Consider the following 15,224-nt stretch of genomic DNA (forward strand, 5'->3'; position numbering starts at 1 on the left):
CGACAGCCCCTGAAATGCCAGTCTCGCGGCCGATCGGACAACCCTTCTGATGGTTCATGAGAACGACGTGGTCTGTCAGTCTAACGGGAGATGTCCCATATCCACCCCTTTGGGCAGAGACATTCATAAGCCTTCAAGCAACACCAACAACATCAACAACGATTACATCAATTGCAACAACATCAACAGCAACCAATGGCATTCATGAACGGTGTTCCGACACATGCTCCGGGCTTTATGCAGGGTTTGGGTTAGTACAAAATACTTTAATTTGTTGGGGTAATCGTACGATGTAGTTTCTGCCAACCTTACAATTTAATAAGAAAGCTTTCGCCCACTCCTTCAGAATTTCTCAAGCCAACTGATTATTCATACAATTTCTTGCTTTCTGCTGCTTAGAGATCACTGGAGTGATATTAGGTAACAATGAATAGCCAGAGTCCTTGTTCAGTGTTTTAGGTTAGGGTGCAATTGAGTTTTAGGTTAGGTTTTTACTTTTTAGGTTAATGGTTTAGTTTTAGGATCAAGGTTTTTTGGAGTTCGGTCTCGGAATGACGTAAACGATTTGGTTAGTGTAGGATATTGAACCATGGACCTAGCACCATGATTGAACGCGGTGCTATTACCACAGGAGCATGTGTCGTATTACAACCGCATGAGCCCTTGTATAATCATGTGTCTGAACACGGCCGCTACAGAAACAAATATGAACAACGACACCATCGTGTTGTTCAGTGTTTCTTCTGCTCTTTGGTTGTCGTAGGCTCGTCCAACGACATCGTATCCCCGAAGATGACCGCGTTGACGATGGGGCAAGTCTTGGCGAGGAGCGGGGCGATGGCGAAGAGACGAACGGAGACACGACCGGGCCCAGACAGGGCAGTCGCGATGGCCACGAGCCCGTAGCAACCCCAGTAGAAACAGAGGACCAGTACTGCCTTCCAGCAAGCCTATCAATGAGACATCGTAATTTAAACAATAATTACAAATTTTAGTGACTCTTTAGAAAATTCTTTATACCCTCTCTTTTTCTCTCGGTAAATATTTTCTCTCGGTAAATATGGCAAATATTCCATTCAGTTTGAAATCAAATTCGAAATGTGTTAATATTTTGGTCACACCCACACCACTTTAATATAGTAAGACCTTTATTCATGGCACCTTTTTTGGAAATGTTTAAATGATATGGAAGATTTTTTTTTAGAGAGTGGCATATTCAATAAAGCGTTGACAACTGTAAATTCAAGGGCGTTGCTCGGGGCTCGGTGTAAGTTTTGACCCCAGTTGCATCTTGCATGTAATATTTCAAAATCAAATGTCTGCCGACAGATCGTATATCTAAAAGCAGTTATTCTTTGTTTGCCTGTCGAAGATATTCCGGCAAGCTTGTAGAACAATTTGGTCTGACACCCGCTACTACTCAAAATTGTCAAGTGGCGTCATTTCTTATAACGCAGTATTGGACATTATATACCTCATTTTAAGATTCTTTACTAATCCTGTCTTCTGATTGGTTGAAAATGCAGTCATGTTCTTAACCATGCCCGCTAATTGAAATTCATAGTCATTTTTCCCGGCTCTACCGGTTTATATCCATTTTTCATAGCACTTTTTCCATGGCTGTGAAACGTGACGTCATTTTGCTGCGATCCCCATTTTGGTTTACGTGTTACCGTATAAGTTTCTTTTGTGCGATGACCGATGCGCAATACCGTTAACGGTGTTTGAGTGCAATTCGATTTTGGTCGCTGCATTCAGGCGACGAATCTACCAATCCACGCAGCGCAGACGACCGATCGCCATTTTGTGTACTAGTCTCGATCGCAAAATACTGGGGTTTTTTGTTTCCAATTTTTTTATAAAGTTACTGTTCATGTTCTACTGTTCTACTGGAGCACAGCTTGTTGGTGATATCATCCTGTACAAAAGTTACTGTTCGTGTAAACGTGTTTGGTATTCCCTGTTCTACTGGAGCACAGCTTGTTGGATTTCATACTGTACACAAGTTATTGTTGGTGTTAATATTCATGACTTCAAAGAGATGGAAACCTAAATGGGTGAGTCAACATTTTCCTTTTTTTTGGTATATAAAATATATATTGACTGCTTTTAATATTCGAGGCATAGTTGTTTCTATAGGGTCTCGGGAAACTCACAACCTGCTATGACCCCGCGGCGCAAGCGCCTTGGGGTCATAGCAGGTTGTGAGTTTCCCTTGACCCTATAGAAACCACTATGCCTCTCAAAGCAGTCAATATATCCTTAATATAGAAGTTGGTTTGGAATGACTTGCATTATAAAGAATACTACCTAACTTGAAATATACCTATTTTGTACGTTTGCTTTTGTTTTCTTACTGGATTTCATAAAACCATCCAAATTTCATCATCGATACTCACAATCACTGATTCAATCGGGACCTTCTCGTAGTTGAGCCCCCGAGAGATGAGAAGGGCGATGGGGAAGGCGAGCCCGAGTGTCGAAAACCCGACTAGGTAGATGAAATAACTTGGGCTGCGGTCGGCGAAGTCGAGGAGGCATCCGGTGCCAAAGGGCTCGACCACGTACCGCCCCACTCCGATGAACGGGAGGGGAGTGGCCGACCAGAAGAACGCCCCGCCCCAAATAAGGGCGATGGTCATGGAGTATCGGCTGCTGATGTCATCTTTGGTGATGATGATGGTGGTAGTGGTGGTAGTGGTGATGGTGTTGATGTCGATGGTGGTGGTGATGGTGATGATGATAGTGATGGTGGTGGTAGTGGTGATGGAGTTGATGATGATGATGATGATGATGATGACGATGAGGAGAAGGACAACGAGAAAAAGAAATAGAGATGGATGTATAAACAACATTGCGTATAGAGTTTTATCAATATTACTGTAATAAGGTTATACCATGTATTGTATAGAAAAGATTGGCAGTGAATCAGCTACTGAGACAAAGATTTTCTGTGAGCAATACTTTCCATCACCGTATTAGCCAAATGTTTCATTTTAGTCAAAGTGAGGTGTATATTCTGAGTTTTCATATCTTATAAAGCATATTTCGATGACAGCATTACATTTTCAGTAAATGTAAAATATATTGTCTCACTAGCTTATTTCGCATACAAAATTTTAAAACTCCTCTAAGCAGACGATTTTTTCTTTGTCTTCTCTGTCTATAGAATAGACCCTACCCCCACCATACCTCTCTTCGCCCCTATCTTGGAGCTCTGGTAGTGATGGAGCACCATGGCAACCAAACTCCAGATGCTGATCAACCCAAAAAAGTTGGCCACAAAACCATAGGTCTGGCACCCGCTTGAACCATAAACCCACTCCTCGGAGAAACTTGACACGGCAACCACAGGACTCATGATGCCAATTGCTGTATTACATAGAAAGAAAGAAAACAAAAGAAAGGATTGTACTAATACTACTACAGTCAAACCTGCTTTAGTGACCACCTGTCTACAAAGGCCACATTTGTTGTTTCCCTTGAAAATGGTTCCTCATTGAATCATGTACTAAAGAAATCTGTCTACAAAGACCACCTGTCTATACAAAGGCCACTTTTTGTGTTTCGCTTGGGCGGTCGCTATAGGCAGGTTTGACTGTATTTTCGTTTACCCAGGGTAGCCTCATCAGCTTCGATACTGTTCTTCTTGATGGCCCTGCAACAATTGTCAGGTATCCATTTACACTTTGGTGGGGAGTGCCAAAGGACGTTAGTGCCGAGCTGGGATTCGAACCATCAGCCCTTGGACATATAGACAAGTCAAAGAATAAATACACCACGACACCTCCACTCAATTAACAAATACTTGTGGATATTTGACTGTTCAGTATTTACATTTCTAACGAATGAGACGTGACTTTTTTCTTCAAAATGGGGCATAATAGAAAGAAAAGTGTGTAGTCTGGTGGTTTATTCCTCAGTGACTTGAAATAGGAATATTCCCAGGAAGTGGAGATGATGCAAACTTTCTAATATTCATTTTAGGGGGTAAACTTACCCACTTTCCCCATGGCTAATGTTTTGAGGTGGAATCACTCCGTGACAACTTCAAAATGCGTTTTAAATACTTACCCAGGTCGCCGAGGGCCAAGCTGGTTCGAATGGACTTTTGGGTAGGGTCACGCCCTTTGCTGTTGAACAGTGATATCAAGATGTAGATTGAAGCTGTGATTCCCAATACCCCTACAAGAGAATATGGAAGCAAAGAGGAGGAACATTGATAATATCCACTCAATTATAATACAATTATTATCGTCACCTTTCTCGTCGTCATAATCATCATCCTTACTTATCATTATCATCAACATCATCATTATTAAAGATTATATTATACCAGCTACCAATACTCCATGGGTATTGCTCTTAACTGGGGGAGGCACCATCATCTCGTTATCGCCACAGCCACCAAGATCACCAGCACCACCGTCATCATCATCATAATCACTATTATCATCATTATCAGCAACATAAGCAACAGTATCGCCACCATCATCACCATTGGCACAACAACCCAATCACCACCACTATCATCATTATTATCAGCATTATTATCATCATCAGCAGCAGTATACCACCACCACCACCACCACCACCACCACCACAATCAACACTATCACCACCATCATTTTTATCACCGTCTTCACCCTCCTCCTCCTTATCCGTCGACGCTGCCTCATCATCATCACCATCGTCGTAATCGTTGTCGTCATCACATATCATCCATATTTTGGTCGACATCATCAAATCGTCATCCTCAATGACGTAATCATCAGAAGCTTCGCCGTCGTCGAAATTATCATCAATATTTCCATAATCATCAACATCATCATCATGACAATGTTAGTTTCATAAATCATGTAACTTATTGTTAAGAAAAGAAAATTATTAAGATATAATTAAGTCATGAAAAAGGTATAAAGGTTTGAAAATGAATACACAGAAAATTAGTGATCATTCTGAACAACGAGAATAATTAAAGAAACAAACTAACAAATATACCTGCATATTAAAGAATGATAGCAGTAATGAATTTAATAGGCGTTGTCATTACTTTGTTTTTGCCTATTTCTAACCTGGATTTTAGAATGCACCAAATTTCTAAATCAAGATATCTTCTGAAGGCTCAGGTAATATTATTATACATGTAGTTCATCTGGATCCTGCAATATCGACTTTATTTCGAGATTTATATTACGGTAGAAAGAACACAAAATTGAATTATTATACTTTGCTGGGAAATACTTATATCAAATATCATATAATTCAATGCATTATTCTAATGAGATGTAGAAAATAGAATAACCTAGATACAAATTAAATCATCTTTAAATTTCCAAGATAAATTATGAAATTAAATTATTATTTTTCAATAATAATTTAATTTGCGTTTGTCCTACTTATATTATGTTATGCCGTATGTTTTTCACAAAATGTCTAAAAAGCAGTCGGACACAAAAGACAAATCTGCATGTAATGAGAAATTATTCCGGGGACTGCAATGAACAAGAGAACTCCTGCATGGTATTTCGAATCCAAATTCGACAAAAACCCATGCACACGAAGAGAAAAATCTTTAAAAAACTAAGCAAGTCACATTAAAATGGGGGGGGGGGGGGGGGGGAGGGGGTGGTGATCTCCAATTTTTTTAACCATTTTGCGAAATTTCGCCTGTGGCATACTCTCTCTCTCTCTCTGGTAATCACGTTTCAAATTGATGTCCTGAAAACTATGAACTCCAACCTCTCGAAAATAATAGTCCTGTTGCCCGCAGCCATATTGTTGTGGTTGATTCGTTTTCATTTTCAAGGAAATCCAAGTTAATTAAGACAGACGGTATTGGACAAATGCGTAAAACTTAAGGTTTCAATCGCTAAAGATAATCGTCACCTTTTATGACATTTATACGTAATTGGACGGTCTTTGTTGTTGAAGATTTTGTGAGCTTGTTTTTTAAATAATAAACTTCTGTCTAAGTTGAGAATCAATTGCTTTTAAAGATTAACCATTAAATAAGATCGTTAATAATGGGACGTAATAACCTTTTGCAAGGAGAATGTTTGAAAAGAAAATTCAGCAGTTCGTGTATTGATGTAAAGGCTGATAATTGCTTAAAGCTAGATAATAATGTACGGTCTTGCAAATTGTGTAATTTTATCCATTTAAAGGTTAATAGAGTCTTAATGATTCTTTTTATGTTGTGTTTGACTCTATTTTCTCACTTTCCTCTTCTTCCTCCTTCTTCTTATCCTCCTTCTTCTTCTTCTTCTTTCCCCTCTACTGTCTCCTCCTCCTCCTAATCTTTTTTCTTCTACTTCAATCTTCTCCTTCTTCATCCCCTCTGCAACTACTTTTCATTAATCTCTTGTTATCATTATCCTGATCCGATTTATCTATTCCTTATTTTTATTTTTATTCAATTTCTCATTTCCCATTCTTGTTTACATCTCCTTCACTTTTATATGATTTGTCTATATTAATTATGTCGTGGAATAATCTGTGGAATTGTCTTTTTATTTTTGAGGAGCTGTCTTGCTCCCCCAAAGACTAACTAACTTATAACTAAATAAATAATTGCATGGAACTAACTCAGATGTTTTCGAGATACTAAAATGCAACACATTTAGTCAATAAGATCTTTCACAACATGGATATTGTCTAGACGCTCCACAATATTATACATCGAGCCTATATTCATTGAAACCTCAGCTCTTATTTCAACATGTTCAATATTGTTTGATAAATGTAGAGATATTGTTCTGCATTTCCATAATGGATGCAAATACGCCCATTTTCTTCACCGTGTATTTCCTTTTAATGGACTTATAATTTATGTTATCAATCTTAGCCCTAATCTTCTAACCCCGCTAATCATTATCGTAGCTTTGGAGGGTGGGTACGTTCTTTCTGCAAAATCAACGCATGACGCTTTTTTATCCATGTTTAGATTGTCGGAATATTGGCCGCCCCCGCCCCGATATGATAGAGCTGACTATGCCAATTAACATAATCCCACTTCTGAAAAAGCGGAAATGGAATAGCAAACATAGCTTATCAAGATTACGAGCATTTTATTCCGATTTTCATTAGTCAGGTAACGGCAACAAACATATTAATCTTCCCTAATTTTGTGGTTGAGATCCGCCGAAACATGGCTACAACCTCTAAACATGCATCGACTGTAATCAGGTAAGGGATCTAAAAAGCTTCATTTACAATTCATAATATACATTTTCCTCATTGGTTGACTTTAATAGCAGATACGGATATAAGGGCTTGCAGAGATTAGTTTTGATCGATTTTGCATCTGAATTATTAATATATTCTGCCTAAATATTACTGGATGTGATGTCGGAGATGCAAAGAGGGAAGTGGGCGTGTTACTCTTAGCGGTAAACAAGAAAATATATAATATTGAGAGAGAGAGAGAGAGAGAGAGAGAGAGAGAGAGAGAGAGAGAAAGAAAGAGAGAGAGAGATGGCAGACTGAGATAGAGAGACAGTGAAATTAATACATAGAAAAGGAGATACAGAACGAGACAAAAACAGAGAGAAAGAAGAAAAAGAAGAGAATATATGTATGAAAAGAAGAGAAGAAAGAGATGATGAAGAAGAAGAACTAAGAAGAAGAAGAGAGAGACAGAGACAGAGACAGACAGACAAACGGAGGGAGAGAGAGAGAGAGAGAGAGAGAGATACAGTGGCAGTGACTGTGGGAGGGGGAGAGTGGGACAGACAGACAGGGGAGGGAGGGGAAGGAGGGAGAGAGAGAGAGAGAGAGAGAGAGAGCGGGGTATAAAGAGGGATTACTTTTCTTTCTCCAGAACAAGAAAGACATTACAAGTCATTATTCGAAGATAACAATGAAACGAAGCCTTTCAAAATGGACGCAAACAATATTCAGAAAAGTATCTCACCTTCGATTGAAAGCACAACTCCCATCGCCTGGTGTTCAAAAGGCGTCAGGCCTCCATTTCCTTTAGGTGAAGCCATACTGGATGAATAAATCGAATCTCTCTGCTATAGTGAGAACCCAGACAGATTTTGATATATTCCGTGAACACACCCGATAACAGTAGCGAACGAATCTGTAGAAAAGAAACATACAATGTGCATAGATCTTAATCGGATGCAAGAGCTGAATAATTCATTACCTGAGGTCAGATTGCGGCAGAGACGTGGGAGCGGAGAGTGTTAAAAATGAACAAGGGCGCTGTAATTAGGGGCCCCTGTCTGGGGATAAAGATGTACTAAACAAATGGTTGTGCAATATAATTTAGAATAATAAAATATATCTAAAATGTGCGTGGATAAGCACTCATTTGAGAAAAATTGAAGAATAGAGGAAATATGCTGTGGCTTATCCATATGCTGAGAGGAGAGAGAGAGGGGGGGGGGATACTCTCCTGAAGAAGGGGGAGGTGGAATGTAACCCACCGTGTCAAAGACCCACTGCAATTTGTATTGCTTCTTTCCAAGGCCTTTTAATAAGAGGGGCGTTTCCCGTATCAACCTTCAGTTGGATACGCCCCTAAATCATTATTCAACACCACCTTTAGAAAACAGTAAGCCCTGAAAGATATGTTATTTTTATTTTATATTTCAAACAGACACTGTTGTTAAAGTATTATTAGTGAAGGGGCATGGGGCCCTGTTACAGCAGCACACTCATTCAGAACATACTCAACGGTCTGAGTATGACCACATGGACACAGGTCAGATTCATTTGAGACCCCAGAGCTTCATGCCTACTGCAAAGTAGCCTGCGCCTGATCGTATATAGGCGGTTCAGCTGAACCTATATGGCTTCATGATATTTACTGCCAGGAGGATAAAATATATTATGTTATGCAGTAGGCTTACGGTTGCACCCTGTGGGAGAGGGGTGGATTGGGGAGTCCTGAAAAGGACTGTTTCTTTCTTGAGTATTATATGTGTGTAGTTCTGAAAAAACCTGTTGGTAATCTCTCTTGAGCATTATACATGTAGTTCTAAAGAAAACTATACAGCGCACACACTCGAGAAAGTAAGATTACCGACACTCCCTTTAATGACTCCTCTATCCTCCCCCCCAAGCTCTCCCTCCCCCTCTCACATGGTGCAATCGTAAGCCTACTTATAAGCAGCATCCAAAAGATATGTTGTTCAGTATCAATTCTTTACAGATTCATCTAAGTCTGTGTTTTCTTCAGGGGGCGTTGCTCGCGTTGCCGGAAACACCACTGAATAATAAGCAATTCAACCGAAAAATTCCTAGCAATTTGAAAAAAACATGTTATCAACTTTGAACATATTTGTGGCTTACACCCAGTAAATAAGATCGATTGTAAGCCACAAGTATATTCAAACTATTGAAATTTCTCCCAGGAAGCATTACATTTATTTAAAAAAAAAAATGTTATCAAATGTTAAGATGACCATGATAAGAAGGTCGTCATACACACAAAAAGTCAAAAACAGACCATTATAATTATAAATATGCATGAAGACATTTAAATTACGTAACTTACGGAAACTAAAGAAGCCATAACCAAACGAGAATCATTATTATGTATGACTGTTATTTTGTCATCACCAAAATGTATCCATCTTTCGTATCATATTTCTGTTCTTTGTAAACCTTGTCTGAGCCTGAATTTTACATGTGAACAAACCCAATATCCATGTTGAATGACATTGGGCAAATAAACACATTGAACATTGAATATAGGGTCTCCTTAACAAGACAAAATGATAAGAGTTTTTATTTTATATTTTTTTAAACGAGAAATTGGGAATACATTAAAGATTATAATCGTGCAATACGAGAATAAGTCCGTATTATCAATTTACTAAAGATTGATAAAAGATGCATCTTATAGTCTGAGTTTTCTTCTTTTTGTAGGCCGATATTAAAATCGGAAGCTGATCTTTTGCATATTAAGACAATTGCAGTCCATGGACCCTTTCTTCTGTTTCTGTGTTTGTGGTTGATTAAAAACAAATCAGAAACTGGATGTCTTTTGGATAATTATCAAGAAACTAAACTTTAACCGACGAATTGAATATGTTTTAGGGCACAAGGAGGCGATAATGGCTGCCTCAAAAGCTATCTTTTTTTTTTTTTTATTCGCAACACTCTCTTTTACTCTCAATACGATATTTATTAACTGCATTGTTTTTGTGTCTGTTTTTATATCTGGGAAGCAGACTACGGGTTTTTATTACATCTTTTCTTTACCCCCCCCCCCCTCCCCCCTAAGACACGTTCTAATATTGCCTGAATGAATTCAAATCAAATTCAAACCATACTAAATCAGTTGATCACTTTAAGGCTTCATGACGTAGATAATGTGGGCAGCAAAATGGAAGGTCGTGTGATATACAATATCAGAGCTTGGTTTCATAAAACATGTTATCAATGACAAGTTACAAGATCTGTTATAAGCTACTGAAACCGTGGCATGTGATTGGCTGAGAGCAAATTTGTCTTGGAAATTTTGCGTTTGTTATTGATAACACATTTTGTGAAACAGGGCCCCGATTCATGTTGTTTTGGTCTTGTTTGATATGCGTAAGAGTATAATCGTTCAGTGGTACCAGCACATTATACGTAATTAATAATGTGTTTTTGCTTTGATCATGGGGAGATATTCTATGAATGCATTAAGGTAAAAAGTGGAGAAGAGACGCATTAAAGGTCATATATGTATATATATATATTAAATTCAGGATCAGTTTATTCACTTTAGGAAAACGATTTTAACTTGTTAATGACTTATACAAATTCAACAGTTCGTTTTCATTTATTTACTTGCCGATGATTTGACAATGATATCAAGTTCTCTTTGGTTCAGTTGATATTTATAACTCTTTTAAGCATCAAATTGATACGTTTTTGTCCGATCACATGATTTACATAGATAACAATTTGGGGCATTTGCCGGGAAGTGACCTTTGCGGCAACTTGCAAAATCTTTTTCTTTCGGACTGGTGGAAATGTATTCATTCGTGAATGTGTTTATGCTATTGTAAAAGAGATGTTACCATGAGTGGATAAATTATACTCGCGCAGATGATTCGCGAAGACGTGAAATGATGTTCAATTGATCATGCAAGCATGAACCAGGCATGATGCTAGGAATATCGGTTGATGTAAATACTACGGATTGTGATGATTACGATACACACAAGTTGACACAACCCGTGTATAATAATGAAAACATGACCGCTCCCGCGACGCTAACGATAAAAAGTCAATACAAACCACAATTCACCGTCTAGACACTCCATTTCCACCCGCACACTTCAAAATGTCTTACCTAAATGCTTTACCTTTGATAATCGACGCCGTCTGTGTGTGACTCTACGTCTTCGCAAGAAGATATACAACAATGGCGATTTCAGAAGGAAAAACAAATGTGTACATAGCGTTACGGACAGACGGCGGACAGATGTTAAGAAGCATATTAAGATGCACAATTTTAGAGTAAATGCACTTACCGTAAGTATTGATAGGTCTCGAGATGGATATTAAGCGGGATATTAGGTGATGCTTTCTTCGTCGCTAATTTTGAGAGCTCCACGTTACTTGTGTGAGAACTAGCTGAGCATCGCGGTCGAGAAAAATGATGCGTTAGAACATCACGTGTGCATGCACAAGCCTCTTTGCCTAAATTGAAGTGCGATACTCTATGTTGATATTGCGAGGGACTTTTTACTTGTTCTTTCTCTCTTTAATCTCCAACGCTCATAAATTATGTTGGTAATGAGCATAAGATTATATTAGCGACGGGAGGAAAGAAAGGGGGAAAGGCGGCGGTGAACAGATAAGCGAATAATAACGCATTAGCGATTGTTATCAGAGTGCGGCATCCAACTGCGCCGATTGTAGGATCGAAAATGCATCGACGATGTCGTCTGCATAAGATCTCTCTCTCCCCTCGATCTCCCTCCTTCTCACTTCATCCTTCTCTCTCCCTTCTCTTTCTTTCGTTCTCGCCCTCTCTCTCTTCTCTCTCTCTCTCTCTCTCTCTCTCTCTCTCTCTCTCTCTCTACCTCCTTGTCCCTCCCTCTCTTGATATTATAACTAATATTTCCCTGACTGTTATCCGTACTTGATTTGATTTGATATTTATTTATTCCATATACATCAACATTATTTACATTAACAATATTATAAATCTAGATATTATGATAATGACGTGGTATACACAGAAAAGGGATCGTCTTCAGTATCAGCTTGAAGTGAAGTCTTTTCAAGAATGAAAATAAGAATACAAACGATGCATGATAATTTGGTTAGGAAGAAAGAAAGATTGAAAGAGGAAGAGAGTGTCCAGAGAGGAGGGAGAGAAATTAACATTCATGATCGTTATGAAAGAAAGATGTTTGTAAGCTGAGCAGCTATAGTGGACCTTCAGCTTTAAATCCTGTCCAGGGGACTTGATAAGTGAGCACTAATGCTATACCAATAGACCAGTTCACGGTTAGCAAAATGTCCCAAATTACCCCAAATATCCACAGATCTTCAAAACATGAAGAGGTCCCACTTTTAAAATAATCAATCCTACAGCGATGGAGGTGCTACGTAAATAGCCTTTGTTTCCCCTTTTCAAAGAATACTTCCATGGAGCGCACTGCTTGTGCATAAATGAATAATGATTATATAACTTTCATGAACACTTTTTACGGTATTTTGTCTCTGTGTATTATTACAATTTGGTCTGCAATGATCTTTATCTGCTCATGCTCAGACTGCAACTGTGAACTGGCTTATTAGACTCGAACGCATGAACACGGTTTCGAACCCCGAACCTACCGGTTAATGAGACCACAACTCTGATCTACCACCGAGACATTAATTACTCACAGAGTTATAGTGCACCCTCTATCTGTCTGTCTTAATCTCTGTCTCTCTCTCTCTCTCTTTCTCTCTCTGTCCGTCTGTGTATCCTTGCCCCAATGGTCCATGATGAAATCTTTGCAGGATTTGTATGCGCCTATTCATTCCAGAAAAATACCAGCAGTGGTTAAAAGGGTGTACAAGGAAATGCAGTAAAACCATGCAAAGCGTTTGTTCTTTGTATAGGTATCTCGTTCATTTTTACCATTTGCTCCATTCAATTTCCCCCTTTTTTCCATTCAATTTCACACTTTTTTCCTTCAATGTCGTCCCTAAACTTCCTAATCTTACTCGAAATTGAAGTGCACACAGATTAATTTTAATCCGTGTTATAATGAAAGGGAAATCCTATACTAATTTTTTTTCCCATGAAGAAAAAAAATCATATATAATTCATAATGATAACGATAATAAAGCGCTCATGTCTGTCAGACTTGGAAATCCTGGCGCTCCGCATTATTAACCCGGCTTTATAGCATGGCTGCCATTACGGCGCTCTATCATTTCAAGGAATTAATTCCTGCCAGGTGCCCATTTATCGGGCCATTTATTCACCTTACATTATGAGCATGCATTTCGTTGTCAGGATAAAACTGTTCTGAATTTTATCAAGCTATGTGGTTCTATCATAGTAATGAATTGTTAAATTCATTCAAGAAAACATGAAAAGAAGAACAAGTACACAAACGTAAAAAAAAAATAGGGAGTATCTTCTCTAGCATTCTGTCTCCGTCTTTCTCTTCCTTTTTTTTTTCTCTCTTTCTCTCGCTGTAGCTATCTGTCTACTTTTTTCTCCCTCTATATTCTCTTCTGACACAGACACACTCTCTCCCTCTCTCTGTCACTTTATCTCTCTATCTCTCATATATATTATCTCTCTCTCTCTCTCTCTCTCCTATACCTCTCTCTCCCTCCCAATATCACCACCTTACTTATCCCAGCCTCTCTCGTTTACCTTCTCGCACGTCTTTCCCCTCTCCCCCACCCCGCCCCCTTCATATTTGTTCGCAATGCCAATATGCATTTATGTATTCATTTTATAGTCATGGAGATTTTTTCTACATCTGTCTCTCTCTCTCTCTCTCTCTCTCTCTCTCTCTTTCTCTCTCTCTCTCTCTTTCCCCTCTCTCTCTCTCTCTCTCTCTCTCTCTTTATCTCTATCACTCCTTCTCTCTCATGTCATGCTTGTTATCAGTGTAAAAGAATAATATTTGCACTTCTATGTATTCAGACATTTTTCGTACTCGATGGAGCATAAGCTGTATGGATTTTCCCCCATTAAAAAAGTCATTCATACCAACGCCTCGCTGCGTGACTGATGAATACAATTTTCTGCATTAAAATTCCATATTGTGTCTCGTTGTTTCATCATTTGCAGTATTTCTCTGGTGCCAGGTGTTATTATATGTTAAATGTATGTTTAAAGATAAAGATCAGTTCTGGTCATGCGATTGCATTGTGAAAGAAACGTTGTGGAATCGATCAGAAAAGGTTGATCATCTAGCATATAAGTATTGGTGTGTACTGCAAGGTTCTGGAAACATCAAAATGATAAGAAATTTGGCCCAGTCTTAGTAAAGTTACAAGCACTGTACACAGAAAGATGTATATGGGACTACGCACACGTGCGTGCGCGCACGTGCGTAATATCTCTCACATCCCAATATAGATAAACTAATTTACCAAATATATCAATTAGTAGGCGGTTTCCCGGCAAAATTGTTATGATCATGTATTAGTCGAAACATATTCTTTCACATGATTGGTAATAAGAACTTCCATTTCATTTTTTGAAATGGGGCGTTTCCAATACTTGTCTTTAAATTATACATCTTCGTGATTACTTGCGTAATTATGAAGGATTACGTGAAGAGGAAAATATTCTTCATCTTAAAACTTATCTCGAAATACCAATTTTTCATAAAACGAACACAAAAAGAAGACGAAGAAGAAGAACATATGGAGGAGGAGTGGAGAGGGGAGAGAGGGAAAGTAAAAGAGAGAGAGAGAGAGTGTGTGTGTGTGTTTTTTTTTTCGATGGATTTGACGCTCTCTCCCTCCCTCTCTCTCTCTCTCTCTCTCTCTCTCTTTGACGGCCTCTTATCTATATACCCCGCGTAATATATCAATTTTTTTTAATACCCGTTTTTCATTCTGCTTTTCATTATATATTTTTCTACATCAGCTTTTTCTATCTGTATCATTGACTTTAACCTTCTTCCAATCTCTGCCAATCGTTCTGCCTTAACTCTCTTTAACAATGAGTGCTCAGCTCTTTCCGTATAGAACCAACTCACTGTTTGCGCTACGCCGGTCATTGTATTCATTTTTTACTCAATAAC

At 38.6% G+C, this 15,224-nt stretch overlaps 1 protein-coding gene across 1 annotated transcript; it reads right to left on the reverse strand.

The window, feature by feature from the left end:
• Positions 1-695: 695 nt before the first annotated feature.
• LOC100892333 (RPE-retinal G protein-coupled receptor) lies at positions 696-11,873 on the reverse strand. The gene is made up of 6 exons (XM_030979723.1): positions 11,481-11,873; positions 7,916-8,086; positions 4,075-4,185; positions 3,193-3,372; positions 2,400-2,665; positions 696-950 (listed from the first exon to the last, which is right to left on the reverse strand). The coding sequence occupies exons 2-6, from the start codon at positions 7,989-7,991 to the stop codon at positions 732-734; spliced, it is 852 nt and encodes a 283-aa protein (XP_030835583.1). The 5' UTR covers positions 7,992-8,086; positions 11,481-11,873; the 3' UTR covers positions 696-731.
• Positions 11,874-15,224: the final 3,351 nt, after the last annotated feature.

This window comes from Strongylocentrotus purpuratus, unplaced genomic scaffold (assembly GCF_000002235.5).
Source record: "Strongylocentrotus purpuratus isolate Spur 01 unplaced genomic scaffold, Spur_5.0 spur5_scaffold_10, whole genome shotgun sequence".
Classification (NCBI taxonomy): domain Eukaryota; kingdom Metazoa; phylum Echinodermata; class Echinoidea; order Camarodonta; family Strongylocentrotidae; genus Strongylocentrotus; species Strongylocentrotus purpuratus.